Genomic DNA, 25,999 nt, shown 5'->3' with positions numbered 1-25,999 from the left:
GAACAATCGAATGGCATCTTATAGTATAGGAATAATTGTTTGGTCTTTTAAAATTTTCCCTCCAAAAATGTGGTTTACGTGATCATAAATGTGGACAAAGAGAGAAAAATAGGTTACCTTTTTCTTTTCTAATAGCAAACGTGAGTTTTCTTTTTCTTTTTATAATAATAATAATAATAATAATAATTCTACTATCTAATAAGAGGGAGTTAGCAACTGGACGATATGCCTGCCTGGCAACTCTAGGGCGTTATGGTCATTTCATGAAAAACGTGTAATATCATTGGTCCAAGTGGAATTTTACTGTGGTTGCGCTGAATTAAATTTTGAGTGCCCGGACTAAAAATGCCCCTTTGTGGATCCCACTCTGGTACTCTCAAGTCAGGAAAAGCACTGTTGGCCTTTGGCTATTTCAATCTGAAAAGGTGGGCCCCGCATTGAGATTATGGTACTTCCCTTCTTTTTTGGCCTCTTCGTTGATACAGTAGATTGTTTTTTGGCTAATTCTTCTTTCACGTATGCTTAGCCATATCACATTTTAAATTATTGTTAATTTTTTTGGTATTTCTTGTAATCGTGTCACAAAATCTTGATATTTTTCTTGATAGATTCTGTTGGTATCATATGTTGACAAAGCTATATTTATTATTCAAATGTTACTTTATGTTATACTAGAGCTTCAAAATTTTAATTAATTAGTGTGCTTATTTACGAGTTAACTTAAATAGTATCACTATAAATGAACATACTAATCAATGTATTTCTTAAAAATGTTAGAAATGTGAAAAATCCTGGAACCCTCATTTTTGAACCTTTTTATACTGCCCGTGAACAACTAATTCTTGATCACACCTAAATTTTATACTATTTTAATATAAATATTTCTTTTAAGTCTAATCTTGATATTTTATCTTACTCTTAATAGGCAATTAAAGGTTTTTTAACTCAAAATTTTTAGCATAATACAAATTTGATTAAAAAGATTCCGGCTAAAGCAAGAAAATGGAGAAAAATGTCCTTTCATAACATGCATTTTGAAGGACAAGAAAAGTTAAACGCAACAATAACAACAACAACAACAACTATTATACATTAGCCCTGAATAAGTTGGGGCCGACGATATGAATCTTCATTCCTTTTGTTAAGCTCAACTCATTAATTTATGTTTATAATAATAAATTATGTTTATTAAAATTTTCAATATCTTTTGTACGATCTTATTTTGAAAGAAAGTTTACAAGCATTTCGATATTAGAATTTGATTTTTAAATTGTCGAGGTTATGTTTACATTTAATTAAGTTCATTACTTATTTATTTATTAATGAAAAAAAAGTTGTAGCTTGTTATACTTTTGAAGTTTCTTGAATATCAAATATTTTTGGCGAAGAATGGCTTAAGCAGGATTTAATTAGTCTAGAAAGGGAGGTTCAATCAATGTACATTTTAATTTGGATTTGAAATTTTTTCCGGATAACATATTGAAACTCCAATTAAATAAAAGAGAAAAAGAAACTTTCTTTATATATTTGTTTGTATCAATAAGCTCAATATGGGTTGCAAAATTTATCATAATATATATTTAGTTAGAAAAGTTTCAGTTCAACGAAGCAAATTGGTAATTTCGTCACTTTCACTTTTCAGAAAATATAAGTGGAAAGTGAAAAAAGTATTTCCCACTATATTTATGTTAAGTTGTTAAATGGGAGGGTCCTCGAAAAAAAAAGGAGATGTTAAAAAGAAAGAAAATAGAAGTAAATCCCCCCAAAAGGAGGACATTCGAAGAACAAAAGGAGCAGAGGAAAAAAAGCTTCCATGATTATTCTTACTGTTCTAGGATAAAGCTACTGAAATTTCATTTCCTATTAAATACATTCAACATAAACCTTTGCTCGAAATTGGAAGAAATAAAACAAGCTCTTTAAAACAAAGACAATAGCAAAATGTATTACTATTAGGAATTAGGGAATGCACAAATATCCAACATACAAACGAGTAGAAATGGCGTGGGATAACTACTTTTTAACAAGATATTTAGTTTTTATCTAGTATTTTGAATGCTGAGCAAAAATAACCACTACTCTATTAAAATTAACCCGAAAAAATATTTTTACCCTTTCTTCATGTATTGTGTAAATATTAAGGACATGGTGTCCTCAATATTTACACTGCAAACATGAAGTTAAGGACGTCATATCCTTAATATTTACACTACACAAATGATGTTAAGGACATGATGTCCTAAAGTTTAACAACGTAATGTGCAAATACAAGACACTTTGTCCTTAATATTTATACAACATTCATGAAGTTAAGGACATCATGTCTTTAATATTTATACATCAACCATGTTTAGCACTGAGGTATTTTTATCCGGGCGGATAAAAAATTATTAAGCACTGACTAAAAAGTAAATACATTTTAAATAGTAGCTAAAAAGTAAAAACATCTCTAATTAATTGGCTAACTATTACATCAAACTGAAATTGTTGGGCCCGTATTTTTGCACGGGCCGAAACTTATCTAGTAATAAATATAAGGTAATGTGGAGGGGAAGGTTACTCAAAATGTTTTGTGCTGTCTATAGCAGAAAAACGGAAACAATTTTGATTTGTTACTTAAATATGTAAATAATTTTATTTTAAATGGTATATTATTTATTTGCAATGATATGATGAGATGTGTGTTTTTAAGTTATAGATATTTTAAATAATATACGATAAGATGCAATTAATTTAAACAGACATTAGTAGGTAAATGATAAAAAGGTTCGTTATTTTGATGCGAATTTATAATTGTATGCCGACAAATCGTGCAAAATTAGGGAAAGAGATTCAATCAGTAATAAACGTTACTAACAACTAAATATTAGTCAATATTCATAAGTTATTTGTAAAGACATGTTAAAATAATTATAGAGTATACTTATGGATAAAATAAAATCAAATTAAAGAATCGTATTACTTATAATACAATGAGTTATAGCTATAACATGTTTGACTGGATCATTAATTTAATGCTAAAGTTGAAGTATAATGGTTTGAATATTTTTGCTCAAACTTCGTATAATTATCTTACATTGTCAAATGTATAAAGATATTATAAAGCATATTAGTAAAGCTCTACTTCTATTAACGAATCAATTTATGGGGCAATATAACGTTAATATTAATTTACAAAGCTTATTTGTCTTATGGTAAACACGTTTTTACTACTGTTGAAAAAAAATTACGACAACAACAACGACCCAGTATAATCCCACAAGTGGGGCCTGGGGAGGGTAATATGTACGCAGACCTTACCCCTACCCCGAAGGTTAGAGAGGCTGTTTCCAGGAGACCCTCGGCTCAAAAAGCAATAGGAGATGATATATTAGTACCATAAAAATGCGTATTAAAAATAACAACAATATATATAAAAAAAAAGGTTTTTTTCCGGTAGAGGGGTATATTTCTGAATTTCGTCAACAAAAAAATCCTGCAATTTTATTAGCACGTTGATTTATAAAATATCAGTAATGAGGTGTCTCGCAGTCAATGTAGGAGTTTTTCAATGGACTACTATAATCAATTAGCTGCAAATATTTTACAGATGGGAAACTCTTGCAAATTAAAATTTAAATCAATTGAAATATATTTTAGAAAAAAATAATGGTGATCAAAACCTTCACAATATAGTTTAACAATTTTATTGAAATTATATGATTTACACTCTCACGTAATGCCTTTATATCTTTTTGCTCTTTATAATTGTTATTACAAACATTACACAATGAAAACAAAAACTATGGTAATTTGGAGATGTAAAGATCGCGGCAAAGGCAATGTGTAAAGGATGTAGGTTAATCTTAGTTAGTTTAATTGCAGTTAGTTAACTTAACTATAGTTAGTGAGATAGTTAGTGAAGTAGAGCTGTCATTGCTTAGGCGGTTAGTTAATTAAAGGCACTGTAGTAGCTTCTTCTCCTTCATTGCATTTTGTACAAAAAGCAGAACATTTCCTCTTTTCTATGAAATTTCTCTCAATTCTTTATCTCATATTTCTCCTCTTTAGCTGCATGCTGTTAGCAAATTCATCATGGTATCAGAGCCATTAATCGAGTGATTCTAGGGAATTTCTTCGCGAAATTGAAGATAGTTCGAGAGAATCTACTCAAGTTTAGAAGCTTTGAACCCTAATTTTGCAATTTTTAATGGCGATTCATGAGAATTTGACTGTTAACGAGAATATTGGAGCTGATGCGAACACCAGAGTAGTACCTAGTTCAATTGTTTTAGATCACAATCATCCTTTTTTTTTGCATGCGTCTGATGGTCCAGGATCCATGTTGGCGGGACTCGTATTAACATGTATGGAAAATTACTCTCTTTGGAGTCGTGCGATGAATAGCACTGTTAGGTAAGAACAAATTGTGTTTGGTTGGTGGATCGACATCGAAGGAAGATTTTGGTCCAAGTTTGGGAAGTCAGTGGGACCGGTGTAATACAATTGTGACTACATGGCTCATGAGCAATGTGAGCAAAGATTTAGTTACAGGAGTGTTTTTTTCTTCGAATGCATAGAAGGTATGGGCTGCTTTCAAGGAGCGATTTGAAAAAGCAAAAGCATCGAGGTTGTATTACTTGCACAAGGAAATATTTACTTTAATACATGGGATTTCGTCAGTATCGACTTATTTTACCAAGTTAAAAGATCTCAGGACAGAATATGATTCGATAATGTCACCTCCTCCATCAGCCACTGAGTATGTTGATTAATTGGAGTATAAACGACTGCTACAATTTTTGATGCGATTGAATGAGAACTTTGAGCAAGCAAGGAGCCAGATTCTATTGATGCCAGCTTTACCATCTATAGATAAGGCTTATGCTATGGTGGTTCGGGATGAAAGTAGGAAATTGATTACTGGTGGTACTTATGGGCAAGTTGGGCATAATGATCATACTGCTTTGTTTACCGCCCATTCTACATCTAGAGCAAGGAGAAACTATAGTTTAGAATGTGATTTTTGTCATTTGAAAGACCATACTAGAAATGAATGTTACAAACTAATGAAATGTGATTTTTGTAACAGGACAATACATTTAAAGGAGATTTGTTACAAAATTATTGGATATCCACCTGATTTCAAGCAGAAGAAGAAAGCAAATGCAATCATGATTGACACAACTAGACAACAAGGAATGACAATTTCACCAACAAAAAACACATATCAACCAAGCAGCAATGTTGAACCAGCTCAATTCTTCACCAAGGAACAGTACAATCAATTGCTGCAACTACTAAATAAAGGTTCTACTGCAGGAGCAAGTGCCAATATGGCAGGTAAATATTTTTATGGTAATGTAACATTATGTGAAACTTTGAACTTTGCAAATGGATAGTAGATAGCGGTGCTACTAACCATATGACTGATGACAAAATTTACTAAAAAATAAAACTTCAATAGGAAATTCAGGAGAAGTGCAATTACCTACTGGAGATTCAGCACTAATTTCTCGTATAAGAGAGTGTCAGCTCACTGGAGGTGATGTACTGAAAGATGCGGTATGTTACTAGCCTTTAAGTTCAATTCTCATGTTAGTTTCTAAAGTGACAGAGAATCTTAAATGCAGTGTTACTTTCTTTCCTAAATGTTGTGTATTTCAGGACCTCTTATCTGGGATGGTGAAGGAGATTGGTAGAAAGGAAGAAGGTATGTACCTACTACCAGCAGCATTAGGAAAGACAATAAATACAGCATTTGCAGCAACTAGTAAAGGAAGCATAGAGATATGGCATAAGAGAACAGGACATGTTCTAGTTCAAGTTCTCAGAAGGATTCCTAGTATACAACACTATGGTGGTACACTAGATAATGATTCAATGTCTAAATGTGAAGTTTGTCCCCTAGCACGATAAACTAGAGTACCTTTTCCAACTAGCACTAGCAGAAGTTTACATAGTTTTAATTTGATTCATATGGATGTGCGGGGACCTTTTAAAATTGCTACTCGCAATGCTATAAAATATTTTCTTACATTGGTTGATGAATTTACCATATGGACTTGGGTGTTTCTTATGAGACTTAAATCTGATGCTACTTTCTTACTCAAAAACTTTATTACTATGATCAAAACACAATTTGGGAAGCAAATTAAAATGTTTAGATCACACAATGGGAGTGAGTTTTTTAACAGTGCATGTAGTGACTTCTTTCAACTGCATGGGATTGTCCATCAAAGCTCCTGTCCATATACTTCCCGGCATAATGGAGTTGTGGAAATGAAACATAGACACATACTCGAGACTACTCGAGCAATTAGATTTCAAGACCATTTACCTATTAAATATTGGGGGGCATTGCATTTGATACTGATGTGTACATCATCAACATAATTCCTTCTTTTGTTATGGCACGTAAGTCACCATATGAATTGCTTTTGGGTAAGATACCTTCACTGACACATCTAAAGGTAATTGGATGCCTATGTTTTGCTACTAACTTGACAGGTCATGATAAATTTGCACCTCGAGCTATGAGGTCAGTCCTCCTGGGAAATGTTGCACATCAGAAAGGCTACAAACTTTTGGATTTGGAAAATAGAGTGTTCTTTATAAGTAGAGATGTAGTATTCTATGAAGATATATTTCCTTTTCATACAATAGAAGACTCATCGGAACCATTATTCTTGAATATGACTCCAGTGCCAATAAAAGATTTTGCTGAGGAACCAAATGATGTAGCTAGTTCTATTGCTGGTAATCATCCTGAAGTAACCAATGTGCCATGTTCACCTGTTGTGACTCATGTTCCCTTAAATGAATAGGACATTCCACATTCTGTTGAGCATAATAATATTGATAGTCCTCGTAATTCTTTTGCTCCACCTCATGCTGAGGAAACAAGAAAATCAACTAGAGTATCTAAGCCTCCAATATGGCTTAAGGATTATGTTAGAAATGACAGGCTAAACTCTGCAAGTTGTTGCAGATACCCTATCTCAGAAGTAATTGGATATGAAGTATTTTCTTAAAAGTATCAAAGCTACTTGGCTAACTTTTCAGTTGAGGTGGAAACTACATCATATTCAGAGGCAGTAAAGGACAAGCGATGGGTAGAGGCAACGCAGGCAGAAATTAAGGCACTAGAGGATAACAAGATTTGGGAATTGGTATCTTTGCCACAGGGACAGAAGGTAATACGATGCAAATGGGTTTATAAAATCAAATATAAGGCATAAGGAGAAGTAGAAAGGTTCAAAGCTCGTTTGGTAGCTAAAGGGTATAATCAGAGGAGAAGGTTTAGACTATCAAGAAACCTTTTCACCTGTGGTAAAAATGGTTACTGTTAGAAGTGTGTTGTCCATTGCAGCCATAAGACAATGGTCTATTCATTAAATGGATGTTTACAATATCTTTTTGTAAGGTGATCTTTCTGAGGAGGTGTATAGGAAATACCTCAAGGTTTCAGGGGGATCAAAAAATAAATCCAGAGTTTGCAAACTGCTTAAGTCTTTCTATGGACTTAAGCAGACATCCAGACAATGGAATCTCAAGCTAACACCAGCCTTGGTGGATGCTGGTTTTCAGCAGAGTCATTTGGATTATTCCTTGTTCATCAAAAGAGCAGCATATCACATGGTGGTTGTCCTAGTATATGTTAACGATCTCCTTATCATTAGTGATAGTATTGTCATGATTCAATAGACCAAGGATGACTTACAATCCTCATTTAAGATCAAGGACCTAGGAGAGTTTAAATACTTCATAGGCATAGAGTTTGCACAAAATAGTGATAGTATATTAATGCACCAATGCAAATATGCTCTAGAGCTCATAGCTGAGTTGGGACTCTCAGGTTCCAAGCCTGTATCCTGCCCTATAGAACCTAATGTGAAGCTTACTACGACTGAATTTTGACACTCATACAGGATCATCTAATGACATATTGTAAACTGATCCAGGACCATATCAAAGGCTCTTGGGAAAGCTCCTTTACTTGACCATCACAAGGCCAGATATTTCTTTAGCTGTTCAAAGTTTAAGCCAGTTCATGCATAGTCCTAAAGTCTCTCATATGGAAGCTGCACTTAAGGTAGTCAAGTATATCAAGAATAGTCCTGACTTGGGAGTTCTCTTGACTGCTCATTATTCCGAATCACTATCAACATTTTGTGATGCAGACTGGGATGTATGCCCTAATACACGCAAATCAGTTACATGCTACTTCGTTAAGCTCGGTACTTCCCTGATATCTTGGAAGTCTAAAAAACAATCCACTATTTCTAGAAGCTCAGCTGAAGCTGAATATTGCAACCTAGCTTCCACTATTGCATAGGTTATATAAATCCTTGGCTTACTCAAGGAGCTAGGAGTGCAACATCATTCCCCCGCGCCTATCTACAATGATAGCAAATTAGCTCTTCATATTGCTGCCAATCATGTCTTTCATGAGCACACAAAGCACATTGACATTGACTGTCATTTCATCTGTAAGAAGATTCAACAAGGCCTCGTCTCCACTTTCTATTGTGCTACAATAGAGCAGGAAGCTGATATCCTTACAAAAGGACTCGGTCGACTTCAACATTCATATTTGATGTCCAAGCTAGGACTTCTCAACGTTTTTCCCAGTCCTAGCTTGAGAGGGGATGTAAAGGATGTAGGTTAATCTTAGTTAGCTTAATTGCAGTTAGTTAACTTAACTATAGTTAGTGAGATAGTTAGTGAAGTACAACTGTCATTACTTAGGCGGTTAGTTAGTTAAAAACACTTTAGTAGCTTCTTTACCTTCATTACGTTTTGTACAGAAAACAAAGCATTTCCTCTTTTCTATGAAATTTCTCTCAATTCTTCATCTCAGATTTCTTCTCTTTAGCTGCATGCTGCTAGCAAATTCATCACAATGCTTATATATTGAACTAATACTTTCTCTATTTTTTTATTATTATTAGTAGTAGCAGTAGTTTGCAATAGCACTTCAAGTGTTTATGTCACTTTTTATGATATGTCTCGGGAATCATGAGAACTTATTTATTTATTTGGAGATCATTTTATTGTAACTATTATGGAAAAAGTAGGTAAAATTATTATTATTGCCATCTTTCCTTGCATTGAGTATCAGAGTGCTCTATTTAAGGAAAAAACATCATTATTTTCATTCTGTTTTCTATATTTTATTACTCAAGATAATTTATTAATTTGGATTCATATGAAATATTAATATTTTGAACCCCAACTTGTGTTGAAGCTAAGAATATTTTTGTTGTAGGTGTAACAAGTGATACAAAGCTTTGTCCAATAGAGTTGAGGATGCAATTTGTGAAGCATAACATGATACTAAAAAAATATTTATCATTTTTTCATTTTTAACTTTCTTTGTAAAGTGCAAGCCTTTATATAAAGTTATTAATAAATATTATTATATATTACAAGAAATAATATGTTCAGAAACACTTAAATGAAATAAAATACAAGGAGGGTTTAATGCTACATTTTTTTTTCCTTTCCATCCAAAAGCTTCTAAATAATCTTTCTTCTCTTCTCTTCTCCAATGTTTCTTTATATAAATTTGATTGAAATTCTAGACGTATAGCTTATTTTATAATTATTTTTTATTATTTACATTAAGCAAATTTCATATGCTAGAACCTTTTTAATAGGTACATGAACAAAGCAAACTGAAGACTTTAGAAACTTTTGCAATTTTGCCAAGCCAATATTCAATCACTACACAGTAATAAAAGTAATGACATATTCTTTTCGTTAAATTAACTAAGTTGTTCATAATAATAAAATTTTATATTTGTGATATAATTAATTATATAAACATTTAGACGATACATATTTATGTTATTTTAAGAAGTTTATAGGTGCAATGCACGTTTCCAAAAACTAATCACATACATAAATATTTGATCAAAGATAAGATATTAATGTTGTGTAAAATTTTATAATAAAAGAATTTTGAAAAATACTTTGATACAATTGTAAAAAAGTTATTTAATTCCCAAAATAATGATAATCATACCATATAATATCGGACATAATACTTGCTTTCGCAACATATTTACGACATGTGAAAAAGCATCGTAAAGAGGAGACTCGAAATCGACGGAGAAGAAGAAGACCGAAAATCTGTCACATTATTAATGCATGTCAATTTGATTATATTCTCTACACAATCTTCGCCCTGTTTTTCAAACAGTGGGCTTGATATATGCAAAAGACTGACATTTGATTTCTAGTGCTCAAGCAAAGGATTACAAAAAGAGTGAATCATTTAATATCAGCAGAAGCCAGAAGGTAGCTACTAGCTCCACTAATTTTCATCACTGCATTGTTCAATGGGGGTGAATACTAACATTGAAGAAAGCAGGGATCGTCGGGTTGGGTTGATATACGACGAGGGAATGTGTAAGCATTCATGCACAGACGATAATCGCCATCCCGAAAGCCCTAATCGTATCCGTGCCATCTGGAAAAAGCTCCAGTATTCCGGAGTTACTAATAGGTAATCAGAGAATTAAACTCAAGATAAATGTTACATCCTCACCTGATTTGTTTTTTTTTTTTTTGGGTTTTGCATGAGATCATCTAGGGTTTGTGAGGCGTGATTATGCTATGATTAAGCTGCATATTGTGATTCTACAGTGTTCTGAGTGCTCGGAATTGTTAATTGGGCTGTAAAAGCTAGTTTTGGAAGATAGTATGTTTACGATTGGCGAGAACATGGCGTGTTTGACCAAGGGAAATGTCTTCCACTAGGAAAATGTGAAATGTTTTCCTGGAAAATAAGTGAGTTTCTTGCTTATTTTATGGTGTTTAACAAGTAAGCAGAAAATATAATTTAGGAAAAACAATGGGGATGTAGTGGGGTGGGTGGGGGTGTGAGCATGGGGGCTGTGGTGGAGGTGGAGGTGCAGATCCAGGATTTTAAGTTTATGGATTCCTATGGAAATCTCAAGTTAATATACAATAATAATTGGATTAACGGACTGGGTTCCACATTAAATATTCTTATAAATTTAATAAATTTTTCAATACAAATACAAGGTCTAGACAAAAGTTATTGGGTTCACGGGAACCCATAATTAATGTACTGGATCCTCTGCCCCGTGGAGGTGGGATCAGACGGGGTTGGGGAGTGGCAGGGGTAGTAGGGTAGGGTTTGGAGGAGACAATGGGCGTGGAATGTCACTTATAGAACTTGTTTTGCATACTCTCACCAAGGAAGTTATTTTTCTGATTTTTAAGGAACTTGCTTTCCTAGAGAAAATGTTTTCCAAGATATTTTGACCAAATGTTTTCCTCCATACCAAACACATCCATAGTGTTCGATCATTTTGAGCTTTTTATTCCTAAATTCCGTTTAATTTTTATTGTAAAACATGTCTATTTTATGTGTTGGTGCTAACTTAAGACTCAAACATGCCTATCTTATGAACTGAGTCACAGACTGGCTATGTCTTTGGTGATTTTCTTGTAATTCCTTGTTATCTGCTTAGCAACCCACTATCTCAACTATACTTCAATTCCGAACAAGTTGGAAGTTATATGAATCCTTGTGTCCATTCGGAGGATTTATCATAATTTACTATCTTTACGCTGATTGTCTTTTTTTCTGGTTTGGGAGGTTATGTTTTGCGAAACCCACATAACATGATTTTAGTAACCTCTCTCTGTAGGGTGATAACTCAAAGCCTGAATCTTTTGATGTAAATGTCACTCTCTCTGTTTCATTTAATATGTTGGTGTTTGACGGGGAATGAAGTTTAAGAAAGAAAGAGTTTTGACATACTCCAAAAGTCTCTACGAGCTTATGGTCAAACATGCCATGACATATCTATGGCTATAAGAGTATGTCATTAAGTGCACAAGGAGAAGTTTAAAGTTAAAGAGTTTCTAAATATAAAAAGATGTCATTCTTATGGGAAGAGTGCCAATAAGATGGAACAAAATGGAGTATAACTGTATCTGTTTTTTATTTTATTTTATTCTTGGATTCTCCATGAAGTATTTTGATCCGCTTCATTTTCTTTTCCATTTTTGTCCGATGTAGCGGGTAAATCAAGTAAATTCGTTCTAAAAGGTATTAGTGATCTGTTCTGTTTCAGATGCCTTATTCTGAATGCAAAGGAAGCAAGAGATAAAGATATAGAATTGGTTCACACCAAAGGTCACATTAATTTGATTAAACAAATAAGTTCAGAGAAATTTTCAAGAAGAAAGAGGACTCTTGAGGAGTTTAATTCCATATATTTCAATGAAGGCTCATCAGAAGCCGCTTATCTTGCTGCTGGTTCGGTCATTGAGGTATGGCACTCAGAATCTGTTGTATGCATAAGTCTCATTGGATGTCACTTTTCTCTAGCTTGTTAACTGACCCAAAAGAAATGACAGATATACAAATAATTCCGTCCACCCGCAGCATTTCCGCTTGCAAATTTAGACTAATTGAACTAAAGGAATCTGCTGTTGTTTGCTGTTTCATGATCTATTTGAAATTGTTTTTGATAACAAGAAAAATATTTGCAAGAGCCTTTTAGCTGGACCATTCTATGTTTTATCCATCTGCTATTATGAGCATCAGTGTCAGATGTAAAACCTCTGCCCAATTTTACATGATCATTTATAAGCTCTTTGGTACTGGATTATGAAACTTGTTTCTTGCTACAATGTGATCATCAATACAACTAGTCCTCTCACTCCTGATTCCGGTGATGCAGTTATAGAATTGGGGTTTGAAGGGATTGCAACACATTACTATTTTAGAGGGCTTTAATCTTAGGTGTATGCACAATATAGGTTGCTGAGAAAGTTGCGGAAGGAGAACTGGATTCTGCCTTTGCCATTGTCAGGCCTCCTGGTCATCATGCTGAAGAAGATGAACCAATGGGATTTTGTCTGTTCAACAATGTTGGTATTGCAACAAGTTATCTCTTGGATGAAAGAGTAAGTGCAATTTTTAATCATCAGCTGTCAGAGCTCATCCAGATCTTTGATTAGTTTGGTGGCAATGTGCACATATTGTGATTTAATATGCTAAATAACACCATGCAGGTTGATCTGGGCATTAAAAAGATTTTGATTGTTGATTGGGATGTTCATCACGGAAATGGTACTCAAAAAATGTTCTGGAAGGACCCTCGAGTACTTTTCTTTTCTGTACATAGGTATTTGTAACATTTTCAGTTATTACTTGTTTTTTCTATTCGTATGTGACATCATACAACAAGATACGTGAAAGCTTCCTGAAAGAATTTTGAGCGTATTTGGGAATTGTACTCTTTGCTTTTACTCTTCGTGTTATTCTCGAAACCCGAAGGCTGAATTATTGTCTTAAATTATCAAAACTAAGTCTTTTTTGTGGGTCTGGTGTATCATTAGCTGTCCCAACTAAGTCTTTTTTTGGGTGTATCACTGTATCCCAACTAGGCACGAGTCCGGAAGTTTCTATCCAGATGGTGAAGACGGATCACATGTCATGATTGGAGAAGGGCCTGGAGCAGGTTACAACATAAATGTTCCTTGGGAGAATGCCGGGTGTGATGATGCAGATTATCTTGCTGTATGGGACAATATATTAGTTCCTATTGCCAAAGAATTCTGCCCTGACCTGATTATGATATCTGCTGGATTTGATGCAGGTAAGTAGAAACTTGGGAGATACATCTGTTGAGATCTTCTGGCCATTTGTATATTTTTTCCTTTATTATCTCCTTTCTCTCGCAACTTCAGTTATCAAGTTTTTAAATTTTACATGCTTGATTATAAAAGCATTTTCTTACAACAGCTTCAATTTTTTGGGCATTGATATTTGTTGATCAAACTATCCATATTCCACTTGATACAGTTTATTGTATCTGTAATTTGTATCTACTGCAGGCTTCGTCACTTCTTATCCTTGAAAATATTGCACTTTGGGATTTGCATCTTTTGCTGCAGCAGTAATAAACTTTGACATCTTCAAAATTTTCTCCCTTATGATTTGATATAGACATTTCTGATTTAAAGCTGGATCCTTCGGGAAGTTTAGAGATATAAACCGGATAAGGCTTACAAATACATGGAAACTGAAGGGTTCTGCATAATGGACCTTTTTTGTTATGCCCTGTTGTTGTAATCAATATTTTCTAATTGCCCTGGAAGATGATGTGAAGCAGTGTTTTAAAAGGCGTTTTCAGGGCAGGGCAAGTGTACCAATAACGCATTGAGGCTTACTTTGGTTGTGTGTGTGTGTGTGTGTGGGGGGGGGTAGCAAGCCTTTTTCATTAACTGGTTTGCGGTTAATGCTGAAACCTATACTGTGCAGAAATTATGATGCATCTATTTCTTATCATATAGACTTTCAGCAATTGATTTCTTATGCACATGCTGTTTCTTTTCTTATCCTTTAACTGTTTAACATTTATGAAATCCTGCTTAGCTAAGAGGTGTAAAATATTTGGCAACATGAGACATGCCTTTATTCCCTAAAAGAACATTCTACATTACTCATATTTTCTTTCTGATAATCTATTTAGAAGTAATCATTGCTACAACTTTCTCTTCTTTGCTCTCGTCTATATAGCTTGATTTATTACTCTTATGGTGTTATTTTTATGATGTGAGCAGCTATTGGCGATCCTCTTGGTGAATGTTGTGTTACTCCGTATGGGTATTCTATGATGTTGCACAAGGTGAGCTCAAAGTGATTGTTATAAGTACTGTGATTTTAGTTAGTAGTTACGTCTCTTCTTTACTTCCGAGTCCTCTGTCGGTCTTTTCTCCTGCATTCTCCAGTTGCATCTAAAAATGAGCTCTTCTGATTCTCTTTCTTCTCTCTTTTACATGTCATTTGGTTTCCATAATGTGACTGTCCTAGGAACTTTACTTACTTTAATATACTTATCATATAGTAATGGAGTTGGTGGGAGGCAGGATGGTTATGGCACTTGAAGGTGGATATGATCTTGATTCTACTGCAAAATCTGTCCTTGCTTGTATTGAAGTGTTACTACAGAAAAAACCAATCCTTGGGACTTCTGAGGCTGAGGCTAATCCATCTGAATCCACGTGGCGAGTGAAATGTGTTAAATTGTTTCTAGATATAGAAATGTGTTATTCTTTTTGGGATATAGTAAAAAGAAAATAGCATCACAATAAATGGAACAGAGGAAGTAGTATATTTGGTCTTATGATTTGATGCTTAAATCGTTAGTTTCATTGTGCAACATCTTCTAATAGGAGAAACCAAACTATATGTCTTCAGGTACGTGATGAATTAAGTGCATTTTGGCCAACGCTTGCTGAGAAATTACCCAAGAAAGTAACTATGAAGCGAAATCCTTACATTCAGGTTAGCTTTTATTTTCCTGTTACTGTGATGTTACTGTTTTTTTTACACATTACAACAAGGTCTAGTATGTGCTATGCCACATCATCATATATGAAACATTGATGTAATGTATGAATTTTTTTACGACAATTTCTATTTTCCGGTGTAAAGAAATAGTTTCATTGGTTTTCAAGCATGACCATGAAAGTTTGGGAGATGGTGGTGGAGCTGAGGGTGAGGAGGAGTATGTCTATTCCGAGAACCATTTGGGGTTTATGCCGCGGCGCTCGACTATGGAAGTCATTCACCTTGTTAGGAGATTGATGGAGCAGTATAGGGAGAGGAAGAGGGACTTGCATATAGTTTTCATCGACTTAGAAAAGGCCTACGATAAAGTACCGAGGCAGGTCCTGTGGAGATGTCTGGAGGCTAGAGGTGTACCTGTTGCTTATATTAGGGCGATTAAGGACATGTATGAGGGAGCTAAGACCAGGGTGAGGACAGTAGGAGGGGACTCAGATCACTTTCCGGTCATGATGGGGTTGCACCAAGGGTCGGCTCTTAGCCCTTTTTTGTCTGCCCTAGCGATGGATGTATTGACGCGCCACATCCAAGGGAAGGTACTGTGGTCCATGTTATTTATAGATAACATTATATTGATTGATGAGACGCGAGACGACGTTAACGCGAGGTTAGAGATGTGGAGGCAGACCCTGGAATCTAGAGGTTTCAAGTTGAGTAGGACTAAGTCGAAATACCTGGAGTGTAAGTTCAGTGGGATGACTCAGGAAGTGGAAGGGGAAGGGGAGGTGAGGCTGGATTCACAAGCCATCCCTAGGAGAGGAAGTTTTAAGTACCTTGGGTCTATTATACAAGGAGATGGGGAGATCGACGAAGATGTCATACATCGTATTGGGGCGAGATGGATGAAATGTAGACTTGCTTTTGGTGTCTTCTGTGATAAGAAGGTACCGGCAAAACTCAAAGGTAAGTTCTACAGAGCGGTAGTCAGGCCAACTATGTTGTATGAGGCTGAATGTTGGTCAGTCAAGAGCTCCCATGTCCAGAAGATGAAAGTAGCAGAAATGAGGATGTTGAAATGGATGTGCGGGCACACTAGGTTAGATATGATTAGGAATGAAGTTATTCGAGACATGGTGAGTGTGGCCCAAATTGAGGACAAGATGCGGGAAACGAGGCTTAGATGGTTAGGACATGTGAGGAGGCGGAGCACAGACGCTCTGGTCAGGAGGTGTGAGAGGTTGACATTGGAAGACCTAAGGAGAGGTAGAGGTAGGCCGAAGAAGAATTTGGGTGAGGTGATTCGACAAGACATGGCGCAACGTCAGCTGACCGAGGACATGACCCTTGATAGGAAGGTGTGGAGGTCGAAGATTAAGGTAGTAGGGTAGTTAGTTTAGTGTTCTCCTTGTCATACCGGTAGTATTAGCACGTACTTTAGTATTCTGTTGGCATTAGATTTCTATGACTACCTGTCATTTCTTTCATTGCGGTCTTCTCATTATTTGTTGTGATTTATGCTACTTTTACATGGCTTCTCTCTGTTGTGATTCTTGTTTTTCTCTTATTTAATGTGGTGCTTGTGCTTCTCTGAGCCGAGGGTCTATTGGATAGAGCCTCTCTATCTCCATAAGGTAGGGGTAAGGCTGCGTACACACTACCAGTGATGGAGGCAGGATTACCGCCAAGGAGGTTCAAAAAAGGAAAAAGTTAGAAAGGTTGTAGCTAGTGAGAATAGAACTAATGACCTTACAAATGTTTTGAACCCCCTTGACTACTAAGCTATTCTTTTGGGTTGTGTAAAGGGGATTCAAAACATAATATATAGAGGTAAAAACAAAACAGATTTTGCCTTTTATATCAGTGTAATTTTTTGGCGAATGGGTTCGGGTGAACACCCTTCCACCCCCCTAAATCTGCCCCTGCACACTACCCTCCCCAGACCCCACTATGTGGGATTATACCGGGTTTGTTGTTGGTGGTTTTCAAGCATGAATTATCTTTGCTGTCTATATTGATGACTTTGTAGATGTTGCACCGTTCATACAACAACAACACACCCACAGTTCATATTTATATTAATGGGCTTCTGTAAGTAGAGATAGACATAAAAAAGTGATAACAACATTATGTTCTATTGTATTATCATCTAATTCTGACATGCATTTTAGGATATAAGCTTTCTCATATGAGAAATAACTCAGATGTATTTGTTTGTGGCTTCTGCAAGTGTTGCATCATTCAGATTTGTATTGGTGGGTTTCTGAAATTGTGATTCGAGATGGAACAGAAAAGTTTTTGCAACATTATGTTGTATTATATCATCATCTAATTCAACATAGATGAATGAGACTATGAGAGCATATGAGCTTTCTCAAATTCAAGTGCCCCAAAAGGCATAAATGTGCTTGACTGAACAAAACCAATCGCGTGGTCAAAAGGCTCAAGTTGCTGGACTTAAGACTCAGGCTCGAGTCATGACTTATTCTTATTAGGCTTATGTTAGAGAATATAAGCTCAAATCTAATACTACTCGACAGAAAATATAATCTATGAAAAGGTTTACAATATATGCACAAAATTGTAATAAAGTAAGTATTTTTAGTGAACAGCCCGATGTTTAGTAATAGATTGATTTTCTGTAAGTATAGATAGAAATTTATACCATTTAGCTTGATATGTAATCATTATGTTAACCGTCATCTCATCAATAGGAAGCGATGTTGGTGCAAACAAGAAGTCAGTGCAAACAAGAAGTCAGTTCAGGAAGAAAAATTGTGAGATGGACTACAAAACATTTCAGCAATACAACAGGAGAACAGTAAGGTATACTTCTCAAATTGCACATTTACAATAATTTGCTGGTTGGTCATCTCTATCCATGCTATCTCAGTTTTATATGTTAGTTATTGATTTGTAATCTAATTTCTGTTAAATTAGTAGTCTTCTCTTTGATTATATTCAAGATCTAAAATATACCAGAGTTCTGCCAAGAATATATTTCATTGTTATACACTGCCAATAAAGGTATATGCATTGTTTTCTCAGCTTAATTACTATTGAATTATTTGCTTTCCTCTGTTGGCTGGGTTATATCTGATGCCAATGTTGTCGCGCTTTCATTTGCTTTTTGTCGTTTTGGAATCTTAATTTTCGTTGAATTAGTTGTTTTTTTCTTTGCTTCTCTTCCAGATCTACAATATCTCAGAGAAGGAAGAAAGTCGCAGGGGAAAAGAATGTGAAAAATGAATGCTGCTGTTGCGGTGGAAAGGAATGAAGAAAATGAAATGATTGATGCTCTGCAATTGAATGATGCTACTGCTGCTACTCTGAAAAGGTGCAGTAGTAATGACTTTCGTGCACGCGTGTGTTTGATTTCACTTTTATTTGTTTGTTTAGTACTTTAGGATCTTAATTTTTGTTGAATTAGCTGTTGGAAACCCTCCCTCTCCCCGTCATTGCACCTTCTTCTTAGCATAGGTTCTATCCTTGCGTAGACCAGTACACCTCCACTATTGCATTGTGATTATTTGCTATGCTAAAAATGCTGGAGAATTGTTCTTCTTGGGACATCTGTCCTATCCATCTATCTTTCCAAAATAAGTTTCCTTCCATTACCTACTATGATATGAACTTATTCTGAGTGTGTTTCATAAGCTTCTGATACACTTCCAATTTCCAACTCTATACGAATGTTTGGTATTGCTGTGGTTCAAGAATTTTATTCGTATTTCTCTCTATTTAATTTCCTCCACAGAGGTTCCTCCTTACTGCATAACATTCATAGCCACTTCATGATAAGACTATTTTTGCACGCCCTTAGATTTCTAACGTCCAACCATCTTCCTTCTTGCCATTGGTAGCTCTTTTCCAGTAAAACAAATTAAAAGACTTCTTATCCATGTCTCCTTGCCACAAACATTCGTACCCCAATTTATCTGTTCTCTTCTCCACCATCTTTGGTATAGGAAAAAGGGACATGGTATAAGTATGAAGTGCATCTAAAGCACTGTCAACTAATATCAAGTCTTCCCCAAATAAGTACCATCTCTTCTGAACTGCGAGTCTTTTTTCTTACTTTTTACGACCTAAATTACCGGGACTTCAAGGTTGTGAGTCTCTTTTTTTTGCTGCTCATGACCCAAAATGCGGGGACTCATGACCGGCACCTGTCAACCTCTTTGCCGAACAATTCAACCTTAATCTCGACTCATTCATTAGATTTTTAATGAATAAACAAAACGGATATAAATCTAATTAAACATGATAAGATAGATAATTCGTGAACAACCTCCAAACACAACACTGGACAAGAAGTAAGTCCAGGCCCATACCAAATTAAGAGCATCTACGAGTTTAAGAGTACATAATAAAATTTGAATTCACAATAGCTAATATATAAAGAAATTCCCAGCTACCACAAAACTAGAGCGGTTGGCTCACAGCTGAATACCGCAATACTGGAGCTCATACAAATAACAAACCACAAGGCCCGCTGGTGTTAGGATCGATATCCGCAATAAGTGCATAAAAAAGAAAGAAAGAAAGAAAGAAAGAAGGGAGGGTACGAGGAGTACTCAGTAAGTATTATAGACCGTCCCTAATAAGGTCGTGGCTAGAGTCATGATACGTTAATGACATTTTTATCAAAAAATCTGTACATATATCATATCAACAATAATAATATGCACATAACTACGATTATCACAGTTGAAGTGTGTGAGCATCTCATCTAAAAGTTTAAACTGTTAGAAAGAGCACATTTTTATTTCCTTAATTATGTCTCAATACACCCCTCACGTGCGAGTTTGATTCTTTTTTATGAGCCAAGTATGTGAAAATTCTTTTTTTGATAATGGGTGGCGGTGAGACTCAAACCTAGGACCTCTGCCTACTTCAACGAAACTCATTTTCTTCGATTCGTTTAGCTTCTAAACCTTCCGACCTCTTGATACTTGCAGTTCATGATCTTAAATATTTGTAACCTCCATGGTAATATGAGTAACTTACTTTATGTACTTCCAAAGATGATTTCATTTCCGAGCTTACATCAATTGACTTATGACATATTTTTACTTACGAAAATATGGGGTGTTACACTTTATTTGTTTGTTTTGTGATTGGAACCTTAATTTGTGCTGAACTAGTCTTCTTTATTTTTTATAACCATCGTATCCTATTTTTTCTTTGTTTCTCTTTTAGATCTAGCGAACAACATCATAAGGAAGAGAAGAAGGTCACATTGTCTTCGGAAAACATTGGTGATAATGATATTCATACCAAAGAGAAAGATGGTGGTGCTGCTGCTTCTTCTAGGAAAAGGTACTTTTACAATAACTTTACTGTGTACAAAATTAGAAATTGAATTTATGATTTACTTCCGCAGATAGACACATACACATATACATGTTCTCACTTTTATTTGTTTGCTTATTGATTTAGAATCTTATTTTCTGTTGAATTAGTTTCTTGTTTTAGTGATGCCTTAAAAAGGAGGAGAGTTGATATCGCATGCCTACATGAAACTAAATGGACAGGACAAAAGGCTAGAGAGATAGGCAACACTTCTTATTTAGATAATTGTATTTAGGATTGATAAAAACAAGAATGTGGTGGGAATTTGTAGAACCAAGACTTAAGGATAAGGTTGTTGAGGTTAAGCAAGTTGGGGTTAGGGTATGGGACAATCAATGTTTTTAGTTTCCTATGCTCCACAAATTGGATTAGATGCAGAAGCTAAAACTAAGTGTCTGCGACCAACTTATCTTTATTGGGGGAGATCTTCATGTAGATAAAGATAGTGACGATTTTCGGTAAATGACACAGGGAATATGGTTATGGCAGTAGGAATAATGAAGGAAAGGTTGTCCTATATTTCTCTCTAGCTTATGATTTAGCTGTAGCTAACAGATATTTAAAAAGAGAGTTTTCACCCAATAACATTTAGCTGTAGCTTATGATTTATATATAGTCGTTGTCCAGCGTTTTCGTCGCACATAATAAGAGTATCATGTGCACATGATATGTGAGAGATCATCATTGAACACCCCTTTATTTGTTTGTTTATTGATTGGAATCTTAATATGTGCTGAGCTAGTTTTTTTTTTTACTTTAATTTTTATAATCGTAGTTCCTATTTTTTCTTTGTTTTCTCTTTAATATCTAGGGAACCTCTTGATAATGAAAAGAAGTAGGATGCCACATTGTCAGACATTGAGAATGTTCAACTGGGTCTTCTTGCTTTTTCCGTTTAGATTTTCTTCAACTCTTAAATTATACAAAGAGTTTTGTCAGGAATATATTTCAGTGCCTGATGTAGTGCGAAATAAGAAAGGGTTCTCGGTTCGTGCACGGATGACGGTAAATAAGCTAGTCCATGAGAGACAGATTCGGGTAGGTAGCTGAAACATAGGCTCCTTGACAGGAAGTTGATGGTATTTTGGGTACCTTACAAAGGAGAAGAGTTCATACCGTATGCCTACAGGAAGCTAAACAGACAGGGCAAAGGGCTAGAAAGATAAGCAACACAGGTTATAAATTATTGTATTTTAGGATCGATAGAACAAGAATGTGATGGGACTTGTTGTATAACCAAGACTTAAGGATACGGTTGTTGGGGTAAAACATGTTGGGATAGGATTATCTCATAATTATGTTATAGGGAAATGAGACAAAAACTAAATATGGAAGATACGAACACCTTGTTTCAAGGTATTCCAAGGTCATGTAGGTAAAGATAGTGGTGGTTTTGGCCATGTACACCTTGCTATCGCACTTTATTTGTTTGGTTTGAATAGAATCTTTGTTTGTGCTGAACTAGTTGTTTATTCTTTACTTTTTTTTTATAATCGTAGAGTTCATTTTATTTACCTTTCTTTGTTATCTAGAAAAACTCCTAAGAAGAAGAACAACAACAAAAGGTACGTTAACAATAAATCTAAGAAGTACACAATTAGAAATACGTAGGAAGAGTTTTAATACTTCTTTAATGAAGATATCATGTCACATTGAAGTTACCAAATATTGTTTGTGTTGCTCCTCTTCAAAATTAGGGGCAGAGGCAAGGGAGCTATGCAATCTAGGTGCTCCTTCTCGTGTATGAAACTTTTAATGGATGCTATAAAGGAAAATGATGCGAAGTTAAATGCTCTGAAAGGCACAATCTTTGTGCATTATCTCGACATACGTGAGCGTTTAATTGGTCTGGGTTTAATTGAGCAGCCGACTAAGAGGTTTGATATCCTTTTGAAATCATTTGATATTGGAGGTTCTAGAATGTCATTTTGTAGGAAGGAGGTGCAGGATTGCCTTGGCTTTGAATGTGTGGGCAAACATGTTAACATTCATTGATTGAGTGATAAAGAAAGCAACGCGTCAACTTTAGTACTCAAAAAATATTTTTCTGAACATGATTTAAGAAAACTCTCAAGGACGGCTGCCCTCGATAAAATTAGAACTTTTCTCATGGATGCTGACGGTTGGAAGGATGATTTTTTGAGATTATGTATATGCTACATGTTCTCTATTTTTTCTTTCCACAATCCAAACTGGATTTGTCATTCTGGCCCCTGGCGTACTTTGGGAGTTCAGTAGATGAATTTGAGAAACATAATTGGGGAAGGCTATCTATGATTTCTTCATTGACTATGTTGGGAAATTTAAAGAATATCGGGTCACCTATTTGCAAGGATGTCTGCCACTGTTGGAGGTCAGAACCAAATTAATCTCAAATAAATGTTCAGCCCATAATTTGACTAAGATATGCAACTCATTTTAGTTGTTTATTTTGAGTTTTTTGACAGGCATTAGCTGACCGAAGGCTGAAATTGAGTAACAGTCTAAATGCTGTAGTCTCAAAAGCTGCCATTATCACCTATGATAAAAGGTGAAACCAGGAGCTCGATCAACATAAGGAATGTTTTGGATTCGTCAAATTCAGTACTACACAAACTCACAATGATTTTCCTCTAGTTGTATCTGGAATTTGTTAGTTCACATAATTATCATCATATTATTGTTTTTCTAAACAGCTAAGAAAGTGTGACGCCTGCACTCTCTCGGATAATGTTGTGGGAGAATCACCAAAATAACAGAATGTCGGAAACACGTCCGAACAACAGCAAAGCACATCTGAACATAGGAATGAAGGAAACACATCAGACGAGACGACAAATGATTACCCTTGTTTGACGCATGTTCTCCTCCACACGGTATTAGTTACTTATCAAATCTTTAGTCTGAAATTCAGTCTATATGATATTTTCTTTGGATTCACACAAGTTATTTATTTATTTATTTGTTATTATTATTATTATTATTGTTATTGTTATTTATTATTATTATTATTATAAAAGATGGTTCTTCTATAATAGGTGATGAAGTGTGAAGCATGTTAAAAAACAGTAACAGAAGAGCTCAGAGACCGCAAGGCTTCTCCTTGTCTTGACTTGCATAATCCAATCTGTAAGGCTTGGCGTGAATGTATGACTAAATAGCATGGTATGTAATTTCAGTATGATTGTCTCCTCCGCACGGTATTAGTTGCTTATCAAATCTTTAGTCTGAAATTCAGTCTATCTGATATTTTCTTTCGATTCACTTAAGTTTATTGTTATTATCATTAATATTATTATTGTTATTGTTATTATTTTTATTATTATAAAAGATGGTTCTTCTATAATAGGTGATGAAGTGTGAATCATGTCCAAAAACAGTAACAGAAGAGCTCAGAGACCGCAAGGCTTCTCCTTGTCTTGACTTGCATAATCCAATCTGTAAGGCTTGGCGTGAATGTATGACTAAATAGCATGGTATGTAATTTCAGTATGATTGGTGGTTTAGGGCTTTAAATTATTGTGGTCCATGCTTGTATTGTTATTTTTGAGCAAGGTAAGAGGAACTTATATTGTTTTTTTTTATGTGGATAAGATTCTAAATTTGTTTGTTTTGACTAATGGAATTGGAATGTAGTACCAATGTGGGACATAGAATATTTTTGACATGGTGTATTATTGAGGGGGACACTTAGTGTATTACTTTAATATTTGGTTCCCCATATACTTTTCTTTGTTTATTGTTCACTGACTTTGAAACATATGACACACGTGGGACTTGTCTGTTTCTTTTTTTTTTTTTTTTTTTTTTTTGTCTTTATGCTTCTTTTTTTCAGTTTGGGCTCGTTTGGTTGGGGCAAGTTTCCGGGATTAATTATACCAGAATTAGTTATTCCGGAATTGTTATCCCACCTTCAATGTGGGATAAAAATAACACTACAAGATGATGGGAGCGATTATCCCGGATAACTGCTCTATTGCCTTGGGATGATGATGGGGTTGTGGTTTCTGTTCTTTCAAACATTCCAAAGGATGAGGAGAGTGATTATAGCAGTTGGAATGGAAGTTGTACTTGCCATTGCCCTTCCTTGCCTTCATCTTGGCTGCCCTTAGACCTTCCAATTGGTTCCCACTTCCCAGTCATAGCTCTCTTGTTTTGCCAACTGAGTCTTGTTGGTAAGTAGGGAAGTTTTGTAGGCTGACTCGTGGCATCACCAACAAAATTGATTCTCTTAATATGGGGAGCAGCTCTATGTGCATCCCTCATGCTGTGATGGTATGGAGGAGTTTGTTTATGTCGTGAACGAAGACTTCAGAGATAATGTTGGAGCATTCACCAAAATTAGATGGTTAGGCGAGGTATTGATACAAGATCAATCAGTTTCGTAAGTATGAATTGTTGCGGAAGCCAAATGTATAGAGTGTGAATAAGTCACAACTACTATACCAAAAATTATGACAGCCACCAAATAATAAATAAGACAATAAAGCAATAATAAAGGGAACACCAGAATTTACGAGGTTCGGCTAATTTTGCCTACTCCTCGGACACAACCAATATTTTATTCCACTCAAAAATACAAGTGAAATAATACTAAAGAGAGAAGATACAAATGCCTTAAACAGATGAGAAGGCAAATGAGAGGTGTGTTTCAATCCTAAACATTAGGCCTTCTTTTATAGGGGAAAAATCCCCCCAAACTTAACTCCCAACCAATGTGGGACTTTGGCATTTTGCCAAACTTCAACAATGAGAGGTTGTTCCTGGGATTTTTGCATTTGCTTCATAGTTCTGCCCAGGATTTTTGACTGGAGTCCATCATTAATGAGGTAAAGAAACGAAAAAAGAAGAAGAATAGGATAATAGCGTTATTACTATTAATAATAGCGTAATTGTGCCAAAGATATAATCTGTGTATTCAAGATGTACTCCATTTTGCACTTTTTGTTGTTAGCTATTAGTATTGATATTAGCTGCTTGATTTTATGTGGAGAATCTGGAAGGTGAAAGGTAGTGGCTCGTCTTCTGCTTTTTCTTTGCCTTTTTTTTCCTTGTCTTTCATTAGGGGACCTTTTTTCTATCTTTCTCATGCTGCCAGAAAAAATTCCACCGAATATGTTTGTTACGTATTCGATAGATCTTTTTCTTTCCTTCTAGTTGTGGGTGGTGGATATTGTGGTACAAGAAAAATTAAATTACTTTGATGCTATGAATATTTACTGAAAATGATGGATATCTGTCATGTTACAAAGGAAATGAAGTACTAGAAATATCAATAGAAGAAAAGAATCACTTAGTGCATGGTGCCACATGGTCCTTATCCATTCGAAGAAAGGTCGTATTACT

At 35.2% G+C, this 25,999-nt stretch overlaps 2 protein-coding genes across 6 annotated transcripts; both read left to right on the top strand.

Annotated features, from left to right (window-relative positions):
• Positions 1 to 4,784: 4,784 nt before the first annotated feature.
• LOC142174609 (uncharacterized) lies at positions 4,785 to 8,650 on the top strand. Its single transcript, XM_075240435.1, has 10 exons — positions 4,785 to 5,322; positions 5,447 to 5,544; positions 5,647 to 5,877; positions 6,453 to 6,752; positions 6,807 to 6,960; positions 7,045 to 7,175; positions 7,513 to 7,632; positions 7,687 to 7,837; positions 7,944 to 8,170; positions 8,345 to 8,650. Exons 1-10 carry the CDS (start codon positions 4,785 to 4,787, stop codon positions 8,648 to 8,650), a joined length of 2,256 nt encoding a protein of 751 aa, XP_075096536.1.
• A 1,411-nt stretch (positions 8,651 to 10,061) lies between these two features.
• Positions 10,062 to 24,360, top strand: LOC107768513 (histone deacetylase 5-like). 5 transcript variants are annotated; one of them, XM_075241380.1, is made up of 16 exons: positions 10,062 to 10,492; positions 12,096 to 12,294; positions 12,787 to 12,933; positions 13,042 to 13,154; positions 13,417 to 13,628; positions 14,596 to 14,660; positions 15,233 to 15,319; positions 18,034 to 18,145; positions 18,512 to 18,656; positions 20,522 to 20,641; positions 22,207 to 22,239; positions 22,372 to 23,027; positions 23,122 to 23,257; positions 23,350 to 23,529; positions 23,692 to 23,853; positions 24,003 to 24,360. In XM_075241380.1, exons 1-8 carry the CDS (start codon positions 10,326 to 10,328, stop codon positions 18,142 to 18,144), a joined length of 1,101 nt encoding a protein of 366 aa, XP_075097481.1. In that variant the 5' UTR covers positions 10,062 to 10,325; the 3' UTR covers position 18,145; positions 18,512 to 18,656; positions 20,522 to 20,641; positions 22,207 to 22,239; positions 22,372 to 23,027; positions 23,122 to 23,257; positions 23,350 to 23,529; positions 23,692 to 23,853; positions 24,003 to 24,360. The 5 variants fall into 5 exon arrangements, with proteins under 5 accessions (XP_075097481.1, XP_016443131.1, XP_075097482.1 ...); XM_016587645.2 differs by having other exon boundaries at positions 10,062 to 10,284; positions 10,358 to 10,492; positions 20,522 to 23,027; XM_075241381.1 differs by lacking the exon at positions 22,207 to 22,239.
• The last annotated feature ends 1,639 nt before the right edge of the window (positions 24,361 to 25,999 follow it).

Source organism: Nicotiana tabacum, chromosome 20, assembly GCF_000715075.1.
Source record: "Nicotiana tabacum cultivar K326 chromosome 20, ASM71507v2, whole genome shotgun sequence".
Lineage (NCBI taxonomy): Eukaryota > Viridiplantae > Streptophyta > Magnoliopsida > Solanales > Solanaceae > Nicotiana > Nicotiana tabacum.
The sequence above is the reverse complement of the archived record's forward strand: the minus strand, read 5'-3'. Positions and strand labels throughout refer to the sequence as shown.